The 14,638-nt window shown below is 40.8% G+C and overlaps 2 protein-coding genes across 2 annotated transcripts; both read left to right on the plus strand.

Annotated features, from left to right (window-relative positions):
- The first annotated feature begins 1,898 nt into the window (after positions 1 to 1,898).
- Positions 1,899 to 4,993, plus strand: LOC115019232 (organic solute transporter subunit alpha-like). The gene is made up of 8 exons (XM_029448688.1): positions 1,899 to 1,974; positions 2,249 to 2,400; positions 2,564 to 2,637; positions 3,362 to 3,520; positions 3,707 to 3,818; positions 3,925 to 4,071; positions 4,596 to 4,701; positions 4,830 to 4,993. The coding sequence occupies exons 1-8, from the start codon at positions 1,899 to 1,901 to the stop codon at positions 4,991 to 4,993; spliced, it is 990 nt and encodes a 329-aa protein (XP_029304548.1).
- Positions 4,994 to 7,996: 3,003 nt separating this feature from the next.
- On the plus strand, positions 7,997 to 12,654 carry LOC115018748 (mucin-17-like). The gene has a single exon (XM_029447951.1). It carries the CDS (start codon positions 8,183 to 8,185, stop codon positions 11,756 to 11,758), a length of 3,576 nt encoding a protein of 1,191 aa, XP_029303811.1. The 5' UTR covers positions 7,997 to 8,182; the 3' UTR covers positions 11,759 to 12,654.
- The last annotated feature ends 1,984 nt before the right edge of the window (positions 12,655 to 14,638 follow it).

Consider the following 14,638-nt stretch of genomic DNA (forward strand, 5'->3'; position numbering starts at 1 on the left):
GTACTGTATTTACGTAGGTAAATATTCACGTACGTATTCCGTATTCACGTATGTGTAACATCACGTAACGTCTGCATATCTTATGAAGCACACGTCGGGTACATCCGGTAATTTTGAACATGCTCAAAACATCAGCGTTCATCAACGCACCCCAGCGTAACACAGTGAGCTCTTAACGAATACTACTTATACCTTACCTTATATCAACGTACACCAGCGTGTTGCCGATATTTTGTATACGCCATATTTTTGTATACGTTATGCATTTGTTGGGTATTCGTCTGATACATTTTGTATTATGATACGCTATCAATAGGTTAGACATGCGTATCTGTATATGTTCACTTTTCCGATCCGATGAAAAGTTGGACGTATTTGGACAAATTTTCGTATGCGCCGACATACGTTTCTGTCATACGGATATGTGTGACAGGGCCTTTAGTATCTGTGATAACGATAAGAAAAATTGGGGCATTTGTGATCTAATTCTATGCATATTACAATTTAGCCCCCTTGCTCGGACCAAGCCCATTTTCAAACTCTACCTCTCTTTTGATCTCAACTAACCATCCACGTTTTGTGACTTCAAGATCGTTAAAGTTGGACAGTGCTGACATGTTCAGCTTCAGGGAAGTGTTTCCTATTGCTTAATTCATTTTTCTGGTACAGGAACATGGTAAGCGGGCAGCGAGGCGGGACAAGGTGAATGACACTGAGGTCATTCAGCTCTCCGTAACAATGTAGCAGATAAAGCTGGAAAAAGTAAGCCCACTGAACCCTTTATAGCTTCTTCATAAAACATTATCCACATTCTCTAATTATCAAACCCAAACATTTATTTATTGATTTTAAGTGTCCAACTTTGATTTAATACTGACATTCTTGATGAATTACTTACTTCTAAAGTGTTAGAAGGACATTCAACACTTTCTCACTCTCTCACTTTCCCATTTATTTTGCTTCTCCAACTAACTTTACTGACCTTTAGTTATTATTTGTGTAATAGGTGAATCTTTCAAACTTATTTAATGGAACTAGTCTGTTCCCATTGAAATCAACAGGTTACATTTTTATTTCCGTTAAACTTGAATATATCACCCTTATGTCCCCCCACCAATTCAAGTTTTCTGAACTTATCAACCTGCGCCTGCATAAGAAAGATGCTCAGTCACAACGCACTATTTTTAGAAATAATCCTACATAATTCAATAGTCACATCCTGAAGATTTGGGGGAAAAACTGTGGGACATAATGTGACAATATAATTACAAACTAATGTAAATAAAATAATGCAATGTAATTTGAAGGAAGGAAATTCCGTTATCTTTTTATATCCTTTTATGTTTACTGTGAAGAAGCAAACCACCCTGTCAAAGTTCATCTCTCCTGACTCACTCAATGGGTCTCACCTTTTTTCATCTGACCTTTGTTTTATGTCAATTATTATGACTTATGTCTGTGAATGAATGAGCGACGGTTACTACGGAGGTTTCTCTCATAAACTTGTGACATCCTACCCTCACTCCTTAAATGCCACCTAAAGTGTAAAGTACACTTGCTGTTGAATCTGCTACAACAGCAGGACAGGAAGTAAAGGGAGGTCAGAGGTAATGTTAATACTTTGCGTACAGTAAGAGGGGACATTTGAGGGAATTCTGCAGCAGCCATACAAGTGGTTAACTTGACCAGGGGATGTTTGGGGGTGTACCGGCAGACACTGCAATGTAAAGGCAAGCAGATTATTTAAATAGACTTTGTTATTTTACAACTGATTAGGTTTTACTGAAGTCATTCCCTCAAGGAGAGAAGGTCAAACTTAAAGACATTTCTTTTTGAATCAATAATTAAATTAAATTAAATTATATTAGTGACTTTCTCAAGAAGAATATCTGCAAGCCATGGAGGAATCCCTAAACATCACCATTGATCCAGCTTGTTTACAAGAGCCCCCGCTGGCTATTGACGTGATAAAGGGTAAGTGACCCATATTATCACATCCTACTTGCTGATAATGTTTCCTTATCAACTAGTCTGAGCTAATGACAACTCAATTACATGTGTAGCTGATGCCTAAGTATTTACTGTGCCATATAATATTGATTTCTTCTTCTTTTATCTTCATCTGCTCCAAAACCACAACAATGTCCCAAGCAAAATCAGTGTTGTGCTCTTTGTGTGTGATTATATCACATAGATAGTCTATATGTACTGCATGAAATAATGTGGTTCCCTCTCTGTTTTGAATCAGAGCTAGATGTGTTTGGATTGTGCCTGTACTCCATACTCACCTTCATGTCCTGCGTATCCCTGCTGCTGTACCTGGAGCAGTGCGTCTATATTTATAAAAAACTGCCCTACCCCAAAAAGACGACCCTCATGTGGATAAGTGGCGCCGCACCAGTAAGCATACAGGCCTTTTTTAAAATGTGGTAATATTGCGCTAATACTTAAACCAATAGGAAAATAATCATTATCAACCACTTTATTTGTGAAATAAGTTTAGGCCTTTTTGAAATAGAACATGAAATCTAAATGCACACATGATTGTATTGCTCTGTTTCAGGTCATTGCCACTATGTCTTGCTTTGGGATGTGGATCCCGAGGGCAGTCATGATCACAGACATGACGTCTAACTGGTACGTTTTCTCTCACAGAAAAGTCTTCTTTTATTGGTATGCCTAAGAAGCTGAAATATGATATTGAATCTGATATGAATCTGTATTTAGGGGTGTCCTCTCTTGTCTGCACCTGCTTATTTTTTTTCAGTTATTGTCTGTTATCTAACTATCTGTGACCGGTAGCTAGATGTCACTTTGCAGTGAACCTTTTTGACTTATCAGCTTCCAGGTTATAATAGAACTATTTCTCCCTTTATTTAGTTTTCATCCATATATCTTTATTTTACTCAACGACCTTTCTGCCTTTGAAACTGCCAGGCACACTTGTTATGAATTAGCTGAAGAACAAGGTGGAATAGTTTAACCCTCATTGAATCATTACGCACACAAAAAAAAGACCAAGCCACATCTCCAACCAGCACATGCTCAACTTCAATAAAACGCTCGAAATCTTTATAGGCTTTTGCCACGTGCAGTAATACATTTTATGTGCTTTCTGATCCATGGGAAGTATGTACAGTACCTACAGTACAGCATGTTCAACAGTTTGCACACAATCTATTAAGAAGTGTAGGTGTGTTTTTGCATAATAAATAAATAAATAAAAAATGTAATTTGCCAAAAGGCTTCCTCACTGAAAAAGCTTAACTATAACCTCACGTAGTGTGAAAGTAAAGTTCAGTACCCAAAGTGATTTTTTCAGAATAGACTGGCCTAAATCACTTCTCCTTCTCTGTTATAGTTATTTTGCAGTTGTGATGTACAAGGTGTTGGTTCTGTTGATCGAGGAGTTGGGCGGCACCAATGCTTTTCTGAAGCGGTTTTCCACTGAAACCTTTAAGGTCAGCACAGGACCTTGCTGCTGCTGCTGCGTCTGTTTACCCCGCGTGCCCATGTCACGGTATTTATATCTGCTTATACAAATATTGCTGTTCTAAAGCCTGTGTTCTTTACTGCTCATAAATTGAGATTTTTATGGCAATTTAATCCTGCTCTTATTCACATTCATTATATACTCTCTCTATTGTGACGTCTTGTGATTGTGCACATTTCTAATGTCAGTATTAATTTCTTTGGTTGGGATCAGGCGATTGTTATTCTTCCTGAAGTTGGGTACTCTTCAGTATGCAATCCTAAAGACTGTGCTCTCTATCGTCGCCATTATATTGTGGACAAACGGCAACTTTGATCTCTCTGATGTAAGTGTTTGAAATGCATCTGTACATATCGGATTGTACTGAAAATTAAATGAACATGTCTTGCAATTTTTATATTTATTGTTGCTGCTTCTTGCTTGTTTTTCAGCTAGAGATCACTGGTACAGCCATTTGGATTAACCCATTCATTGGCGTTCTCACTATCATCGCCCTTTGGCCTGTTGCCATCATCTTCATGAACACTAAAGGCTTTGTACGGAGCCAAAATATGATACTCAAGTATGCCATCTACCAGGTGAGTCAATACAACTAATACCATTGGCATGCTACAGTGTCAGTTGCAATCTCAAAAATAAAATAAGTTTATCTTCCTTCTTCTTTTTTTTTTAGTACACTTTTCTCAATTTTATTACAATGGCACATAAAGAAGTGAGTAAGAGCCTGGTAGAAAAGTATTTTCCACTATTTTAATCCTATTCAGCGAAAACTCTTGCAATATAGTTAAGGTTAGGCATTGACCTCGAATGTTTAAGGTCAGAATAGATCATGGGGCAATGAGTCTTACGAGAGTTTTTGCAAAGTTTTCCAAATCAAGATCAACAAAGGTTTATGGGAAATGTATTCTCAGTTTAGAGAAATATAAGCACTACAAATAGGTGTGACATAGAGATTTAACACTAATGTCCTCGGAGTTAGTTGCATTAGTTTGTTGCCAAAATACTAAAACTCCTACTGAAAAATACTGATATTTAGAGATGCTACGCAGTGCACCTTTAATTGCATGTACAATAACTGATCAAGTATTGGTTTTCTCCTCAGCTAATACTTGTACTGAGTCAGCTGCAGACCTCCATCATTAACATCCTGTCATTGGATGGCACCATCGCCTGCGCCCCTCCCTTCTCTTCTCAAGCTCGTGGCTCCAGTAAGAAACATCTTTGAATGTCCGCTGCTCATGTGTGAGGTGAAATAATCCATCTGAAACTCTGATGTTTTCTATTCTCTCTCTCTCTCTCTCTCTCTCTCTCTCTCTCTCTCTCTCTCTTCATGCAGTGCTAAGTCAGCAGATGATGATCCTGGAGATGTTCATCCTCACTCTGATCAATCAGAGTTTGTACCGTCGTACATATGACCCAATTCCCTCCCACGAGGCACATGACAACGACCACGACGCTAAAGTTGCGCTGCAGACTGTTCTTGTGGAGCATGACGTCTAAAAGAGGAGACAGTCTTTTATGATGTGTCAGATCATTTAAGTACAAGAAATCATCAAATAGCCAAACTTGAGTCTGATAAAAAGTTTTTATTTTGATATGACATTTTACCTCATTCTGTCACTCAAATGAACTGTAATGAGAGAGCACATCACAACTCTGGTGACTATCAACCCTTTTCTTTCTTTGTATTTTTCACACAGCGCTCACTGACATTTCCCAATATCTGTATACTACAGGTGACACAACTTAAGGGTTGGTTCAGCCAATCACTACTTTCTGCCCCAGAAATATTCCCACTTAACATGATCCACAGTGAGGTGTGTAGGCTATCCAGAGCAAATAGGACATTGATTCTAGAAAGAATGCCAACAATGAAAATTCATTCACTTCCATTAAAAAAATTATGCAAATGAGCCAATGCTATGTGATAGATAGTAGATAGAGAAGAGGGATGATTCCTCTGATTTAGGTGAGCTGACCCTTTAAAGTAATAGTTTGACATTTTGTGAGTGATACCACTCTCATGGAAACAGTTAGTGAAAACATCCTCCTACCAGCACCTCCAAAGCTCAATAACTAATAAGTTATATCACTTATGTCATACAAAAATGGTACGGTGGGCTTTTACAGAGGGCTATGTGGCAGACATTTTCTCATACAGTATTTACCATACATATATTAGATGGTATCAATCTTCTCATCAAAGTCTCTGCAAGAAAGCAAATATGTGTATTTTCCATAGTGACAAACTATTCTTTTAAGCTTTAATAATTAGTAAGTGTAACAGCATACTGTACTGTGTATATATGCAGGTCTGGAAGAAGACAGAAGAGTGGACAAAAAGGTTGAAATTGGCAAAAGTGGTCTTTTGGACTCGCATTTTTACACACCTATTTATGTGTGTGTGTGTGTGTGTGTGTGCGTGCGTGCGTGGGTGCGTGCGTGTGTGTGTGTGTGTGTGTCTGTATGTGTGTGTGAGAAAGAGAGCAAAAAAGAGGGAGTGTTGTCTTCACAATAATGACTTTGGCTAGGTGTGGGGATGTTGAAGTGAGACCTACATTAACATCTGATATATTTTTTACTTCTGTGTATTTTTTGTACTAAATTGGACTATAAATACAGACACAGTACTCATTTAGCTATGTACTGTGTGTATGTACTCATTATAGTGCATTAAAAGATCTAAGCACGAAACACATAAAGACGTTTAATAAAAATTATCCATTTTCTATATTTCATGTCTACATCTATAGTAAAGTATTTGTAACAATGTACATTTTTTATTTGGGTTTGATTCAATTTTAGTATGAATCTCATGGCAATCCATCTTTGCTGCAATCATTTATGCTCCCTGTAAAAACAGACCACTCATTGTAGAAATATTTTATTAAGAAAACCTTAATCCTCATTCTTGACTCTATACTCTATTCTCTATACTACTGCGTCTTAACACAGCCTGGAAAAACAGCCAGATTTGTTCATCATTGCTGACCCACTTACTCAGACTTTTTTGGGACAGGAAATACAGACAGATGAGACAGCAGCTTTATTTCCAGACTCAGTTTACTCTTAGCAGCCGTCTACAGCCAAACTGTGCCGCATGATATTTCTTAAGCAACCACAAGAGGCCGAGCTCGTTCCACCTCAAAACCAATCGCCTCTCCTTGACTCACATGGTTCCTTTATGTTCGTTATCTGTTTTCAGTTTAACCAGAACAAAAAACATTCAAGCATTCTAAAACAATATATTCAACAATTTTTAGGTTTAATTTCAAAGGAATAATTAAAGTCCTTTATAAATGCTTGTGCCAAGCAAACATAATAATCATTTAAGTAACAATATGCATATGACTCCCTAGGACTAAATTTAGACTAAATCCTCAAGTAATCTGTATATGGTATTTGTTACCAACTTGAAAATAATATTACTAACAATATTTTTTCACATCAATCAACTGAAAAAGTGTGGGAAGAAATGGCTTGAGCACTGTCTGGTTTAGAGGAGTGCAATGACGTTATATTTTTCAAAAATCCCATCTCACACCTTTACTGTATGCTATAATCTAAATACAATGTTTTTTTATACATATTGGCAAAACTAAACAAAAAGACAGTAATTATAGTAACACTATCATATTCAATTTAGTTTAATGACATACGTTTTTCTTTTCCCTGAAAGATTTATTTTTCCATGAATCTTTTCTTTTACTTACAATTATGTAATAACTCTGAATGGCTTGATTGTCTTCAGGACTGCTGTCGACTCTGTTAAGGTTGTTAAAGGGTCACGCCCTCCTCCAAGTTTGATCTCTTTTAATTAGATTTCTTTCTAATAGGTGTTAAAATCATGATTTTTTAAAATAATGTGCAGCATAGTGGATATTGAAATAGGAAATATATTGTACATAAATACACAGTAGGTCAAATTGCTAATTAGCTCCAAAACTTGAATTTGATAAATGGTTGCACTTTATTATATACATCCTTTATTTAACCAGTTCATTGCAGTAACTATCTATAAAATCGTGATTTCATAACATTTAATAAATGTTTTAACAGACTGGGGTGAGTTACTACTTTAGATTGCTGCGACACACTAGATGTGAATGAAACCAGAATCAGTATAAAAGGAAATATTAGGTATAATGTAAATATATAAATAGAAATATAAAGCTCTATTAAAAGATTATCAGACTGTATATTGAGGTACATTGCAATAATCTGTATGAGATATTTATATAAAGCCAGATCATTTGGAATTCAAAATGTGGCCCTATTAATGGAGTATTTGTCTTTGGTGTTATGTAAACAGAGTCATCAGACAGAGAGGAAGGGAGAGCTGTGTTCAGGGTGTGTTGATGACGGCCCCTGGCTCTGCATTGCTGACGAAAGCTGCTTAGCTCCTCAGTTGCTATGGCAACCAGGGAGAGCAGCCAGGCAAAAACGAGGCAAAGGGGAGGGGCTTTCAAGGGAGAAATAGAGGAGAAAGGGCTGGATGGGAAAGATAGGCAGAAGGAGGGATACAGACAACCGATATAGAATCGTACAGAGAACAACGGATGTAAAGCAAGGCTACAGACGGAGATAGAGATAAGGTCGGGATATAAATGCTCACTCCACTGGCTGGTGAATAATAACTGCAGCGAGCGACTCGAGGATACGGAGAAAGGGGGAAACAACAGAGAGAAGATGGATGTACAAACGGAAAACATGGACCCCCCCCCACCTTGTGAATCCCAGTCGAGTGGAAAAATCAGAAAAGGATTCAAGCTCTTTGGCAAACGCAAGCCAGGTAACATCTTTTCTATTCGAAGCAAGGGGGATGGAAACAACAAGTCACCTGTTAGCAGGAGCAAAACCATAGATGGATTATCGGAGACCGCTGCACAAGATTCAGAGCAGGAGTCAGACAGGGAAAAGGGACAGGAGGAGAGTCAAGGAGAGAGGGAGCAGGCAGACGAGGAGCCGCTTGGTGAAGATGGCGTTCTGGCTGCAGCCCCTGGTCGCGCCTCCATTTCTTCAGTTAGCTCAGCCAGGTCCCTCAGCTTCCTGTCGTTGCTGAGGGGTGGCCGTAGAGAAGTGGGGGACCGCAGAGTCCACACCGTGTCCCAGCCAGCGGGTCGGCACCGTCGTGGGCTGAAGGGTCTATTTAACAATGTTAAGTTCCGATCGAAAGATAAAGAGGAGAAGGAGGAAGCTCCTCCGAGCCCACTTCTCATGTTGTCCCGCGCAAACAGTGTGGAAATCATCAAAGAGGACCTCCCTCTCACCCCCAAATGCCAGCCTCGCTTTCTGGTCAGCCCCAAGACTGAGAGCTATGAGCCTGACAAGAGCTTATCAACAGAAGACAGTACAGCCACGTCCCCCTCAGAGATCATAACTTCCAAGGTGACGACAGGCAATGTGAGTAGAACAAATGAGCATGTGCCGCCTTTACCCACTTCTGAACCACCCTTGGTACCCGGTGATAACAGCCTGAGCTGCTTGCTTGCAGACATCTCCTCTCTCCTGACCTTTGACTCAATATCAGGGGGTGGAGACATCATGGCTGATGTTGAGGCAGAGTGGGGAAGAGCCAGCAGTCCCATCGGTGCTGCGGTAACTGAAGTCACGCCATCATTCACCTCTCTCTTCTCTAAACCCACCATCCCATGTCCACTGACCTCTGTCAGCACTGCTGCTCCGACAAAACCCTGTCCTGTAGCCACCCCTACAAAAGCTTCCACCCAATCCTTTACTCCTCTGGCAAAGACAACAACAAGCTCTTCTCCCATTTCTAAGCCGAGCTCCATCATCACGACGTTGACCAAATCTTCCACTTTGACTACTAACTCAATCAAATTGAGCTTGGACTCTACTTCAGCCTCCGAGCCCTCTACTAGTATTCAAATTAAATCAACTCCTACGCCCATCACAACAAAACCCTTAACTATCCCTGTAACGTTAACAAGCCTTTCGGCTCCAATAATGTCTCCCCCTTCAATGACAATTAAATCCACACTGAGCTCCACCTCTACTACTACCACAGCTCCTCCGAACACTATAGCCAAGGCTCCCTCAATTAGTCCACCTCTTACCTGTACGGCTGGCAAATTGGCTTCACAGATTGCAGCACCTCCTCAAATCATTGCTTCAGTAAGCAAATCTATCCCTGTAGCTACTCCAACTCCTGCATCAGCTAAACCTCTACCAGTAACCCATAGCCCCCCCACCCCTGTTACTTTTACCCAACCTCCACCTGCTAAATTAGATTTGGCTAGCAGTTTGAACCTGCAAACTTTCACTTCCTACAAACCCTTCCTAAGTTCAGCTGCAGGAGAATCTAAAGCCCCAGTGATAATATCACCGGCCTGTGCTGTTACTACTAAACCGTCCTCTGCCGCACCCGTTATTTCTTCCAAGATGACAACAGTTCCCACATCAACTACGACCTCGAGCTCAGCATCTGCGACCCTTTCCAAACCTACACTCACCTCTAGCCCAATGGACTTAAATAAGACCCCTCCCCTTGCAAGTGTTCCATATATTTATCCTTTCTCTACCCCGACTGCTACAACTAGAACCCAACCCAGCCCTGCATCTGTTCCAACTCCATCTTCAACTTTTTCCGATAAGATTCCTTCCATGACCAAACCCACTTATGCACCACTCTCTTTAGATAAGACGCCCCCTGCTCCCACATCGACCCCAACCCCAATCCTTACCACTCATGCTGTTTTTACAGCATCTCCAACACCTCCTCCTCCAGGTCAGATCCCATTCTCTCAATCTAAAGCCCCTCCTGCTACTGCTCAAATCCCAATTTCTGTACCTAAAGATCCACCTACTCCTGCTCCAATGCAGGTCTCTCAATCTAAAGCCCCTCCTGCTACTGCTCAAATCCCAATTTCTGTACCTAAAGATCCACTTACTCCTGCTCCAATGGTCTCTCAATCTAAAGCCCCTCCTGCTACTGCTCAAATCTCAATTTCTGTACCTAAAGATCCACCTACTCCTGCTCCAATGCAGGTCTCTCAATTTAAAGCCCCTCCTGCTTCTGCTCAAATCCCAATTTCTGTACCTAAAGATCCACTTACTCCTGCTCCAATGCAGGTCTCTCAATCTAAATACCCTCCTGCTTCTGCTCAAATCCCAATTTCTGTACCTAATGATCCACTTACTCCTGCTCCAATGCAGGTCTCTCAATCTAAATACCCTCCTGCTTCTGCTCAAATCCCAATTGCTGTACCTAAAGATCCACTTACTCCTGCTCCAATGCAGGTCTCTCAATCTAAAGCCCCTCCTGCTTCTGCTCAAATACCCATGTCTGTGCCTAAAGATCCATCTACTCCTGCTCAGATCCTGGTGTCTGTATCTAAACCCCCTTCTGCCCCTGCTCAGATCCCAATTCCTATGTCTAAAGATATGCCTGCTCCAGCTCACATTCCAGTTTCCCAATCTAGAGCCCCTCCTGCTCCTTTTCAGATCCCAGTTTCTGTATCTAAAGAACCTCCTGCCCCTGCTCGAGTTCCAGTTTCTGTATCTATTGACCTTCCTGACCATGTTCGAATCCCAGTCTCTGTATCTATACACCCTCCTGCTCAAATCCCAGTTTCTCAACCTAAAGCTCCTTCGGCACCAACCCCTGCCCCTTGCCCTGTAACTTCTCATCCTTTTACCCCTACATCTTGGCCGAGTGAGTCCCCAGCCACTGCTAAGATGAGAGGAAGTGGACAGGCATCAATCGATGGCAAACTGACTAGTCCAAGTAGCACAGGTGCACAGACCTTGCTGTCCAAAACAGAAGAACTCCAGGGCCCCTCCAGAGAAAGGAGGATACCTCAATTAAAGGCATCAGCACTTAGCAAAATACCTGTAGTTGGAGGGGGCAGAGGAGGCAAGCTACCTGTCCGGGACAGTCAACATGCTGATGGTGAATCAAGCAGGGACCCACCTACTACTCCTGTGCTCGAAGAAGAGAGGCCACATTTGATCAAATCACATGATGCAGGGAGCAAAGATAAAATCAGTGATGTTCATTCTAATTTGCTCACCTCAAAATACACCCAGGAGGAGAGTCAGCAGCTTCCCCAGCCAAAAGTCCTCACCAGTTTACCGCGTGACTCAAAGATCCCTGTGAAGCATGGGGCACAGTCCCACAATGCCTCACAGATCCCTCAAGCTAAAGAACCCTCTCGCACCAAGATACCGGTGTCCAAGGTTCCTGTCCGCAGGGCTGGCAATAAACCTGCAGCTGGAGGTGGCAGCACCCAGATAAGAAAATAACAATGGACTGAATCAATCATCGATACACATTATGGCTTTGACTGCAACTTTCCCCCCCCAGTACAACTACACAACTGCCCTTTTTTTCAAATTTCTATGCTGTAATTCTTGGCTTCACTATGCCATAAGCGACAGTAGCAGAGTCAAGAGGCTGACAGCATGCAAGCACAAAACATCGCCACAAGAAGCCGAAGCAACAATCATGGCTCTTTGGTGCTGAGCCAACTGGACATGCACTCAGGAAAGGTTCAGGGTCGCACCTGAACACACAGCAGCATCGGTAACTAAGGATAAGCAAGATAAAAGGTCTTCTAGGAACACAGTCACAACATGGGCGAGTGCCTTTTTAAGGGTGCTTTTTCCGACAGACTCTGAGAATTAATCTTTTCTACAGTACTTTTAACTTTTGTTACTCCCACTTTTTGTAGGAACCGTCAAATTTTTGTCTTTCTTTCCAGCAAGTCTCTTTGATAATAACCAGTCCCTTTACCTTTTATTTACGTCAGGAGAAGAACAGCAGGAGCTCTATCAATGAATGCAACAACCAAATTTACATTCCACACCTATCTCTGGATGTATGTAGCAGAAAACGTGCCATTATTTTTGCACTTGATGTTGAAATGTACATCGCCTGTGTCACCTGCTCATATGTAACATGATCAGATCTCACTGTGAACTATGGGAGAGACAGTGGACAGCAGCCATTATGATTGGCACTGTGGACGTTTGAGCGAGACAGAGAAGATGCTGAGATGAGATCTCTCGTACACTAGCACTGGTCCTTATCCTTATCCCACTTATACTCAGATGAGAACAATATCTGTGTTTATAGTCTCATCTATGTTGTTCTGTTTCCTATTTAATCAATAAAACAATATGAGTACTTCGCAAGATGAGATCTGTTTAAGTTGTGAATTATGTTCTGCATGTTTTCAATATTGTGGCAGTTTGCAGAAATGTGTGCACATATAAAATGATTCACCGGCTCTGTATTAAGTAGCAATACACCGTCTCTTGAGATCATTTTATGTCGAAGGAAATGACATAAGGCAAAAAGGCAGAGTAAGGTCATAATAATGAGATATGACACAATATTTGATATTTTCACTGATGGCTCACCATCTTACTACAAGCCTGGGCTCAATTGGTCCTTTTAGAAAAATCATTCCAACATCCACACTGAAAGCTCACTGACCTGAAAAGCGAGCACATGAATGTCAGCAGAGCCCGGCCAATCAGCTGCAAGGGAAAACACTTAACATGCATACCATATTATCAGGAAAAGGGTTAGGGAATGTGTGTCATTGCTATTCTTAGTGTGAAATGCTATGAGTGGGTAATTTGATTTGGAAATTTAGTAGTTTGATATCATTGCAGAAAAGAACAAAGTGCAGATAGTTACTTGAACAGAATAGGCTGTAGCGAACAAATAAAGGACTATCTATAATATTGCACAAAGGCAGAACATGTGTTGAGAAGCAACTCTAACAGCTACTGTTGGTGTGAGTAAAACCTCAGATTAAGGATGGGTAGCTGATTTGAGTCATGGGGTAATGTTTAGAGGAGTCTGATGTTAGGAATAAGGCGTAAAGGACAAAGGGTGAAAAAGATCAGTGCAGAAGTGACACAAAAAGACCTCTGTGTACTTCAGGAAGCCAGGGGCTGAGAAGAGAGGACTACCATTTGCCCGAGAAAAACACGAGGAGTTCACAACATCAGGTGCTGATACAGACTACAGAGAGTAAAACAGTCTCCCTGAGAAAAGTACAGTTTACCCCTGAGGCTCGGACACAACAAAGGTTTGCCTCTTGGTAACACCTGCTGATTTGGAATTAAAAGATTTTTAAAAGAATGGTCTTGAACAGCATGTAGATTTGTAATCGCACCCTGCAGAGCAGAGATCAGGCATGTTATGAGGGCTCACATTGTGACATAGCGTGATAATTTATAGCATGCTCTCTATTACAGAAAACTGCTTGCATGAATATGTATTGTTTAGTCTTAAGAAGGAATCTTAAACAAGCATATTCAGTGAATGCTGCCTTTTGTCAACTATTCACATGATTTCCCAGCAATGTGTCTTTCACGCTCATGAGTAATAGTGATTACCGCCTTGAGTAAGGTACAAACAGGGAACATGTTGGAATAAACTTTTGAACAATATTGCATAGGCTGTGTCTGTTTATAGGTTGTTTGTGTGTCTTTAATGCCAGCCCCCTTGTCACAAATATGACAGCTCCCATAATGCACTGAGGTCACTATGGCTTTCTATGGTCTGCATGCGTTTGTGTCTTTTGCCTCTGGAGAGACGATGTGCCTCTTTAGAACCTAATTTAGCATGCTTCATTCTGTGTTTCCATGCCAACCCCACTAGGTCAACCAATGAAAGGCTGCGGGTGTTGGGGGGAGGAGTTTAAAACATGAATGCCTTAATGAGCACACTCACAGTATACATGCTAATAAAACAATTATTACTTCATACGCATTTTAAATGGCACAATTGAATTATAACAATTTATCGCATCATGATAATACTTCACTTTAATTGTCGAGACATGTTTTACATAGATGATCAATTTGCTTCCAAACTCTGCTGTCAGACAATGTTGTGGATGCAGTGAAACCGAAAAAGGCTTCAACACTGAAGATAGTATGAGATGTCCAGAAAATCTTCTTTTTGAGTTTCTGAGACATTTCAGAAAGACATACTGGGAGCTAATTAATGATCACAACATGCCATGCTGGTATTGATTATTATGAGATAAATAAAAAGTCCTTTAAAAGGTTGTGGGACCAAGTTAAGCTTCACTACAGGGACATTGATTCCAATAATGATATTCTACATAAATGTAAAAATAATGCAATGGGACTCAATATCCA

The sequence above is a fragment of the Cottoperca gobio genome, chromosome 14 (assembly GCF_900634415.1).
Source record: "Cottoperca gobio chromosome 14, fCotGob3.1, whole genome shotgun sequence".
In the NCBI taxonomy this organism is placed as follows: domain Eukaryota; kingdom Metazoa; phylum Chordata; class Actinopteri; order Perciformes; family Bovichtidae; genus Cottoperca; species Cottoperca gobio.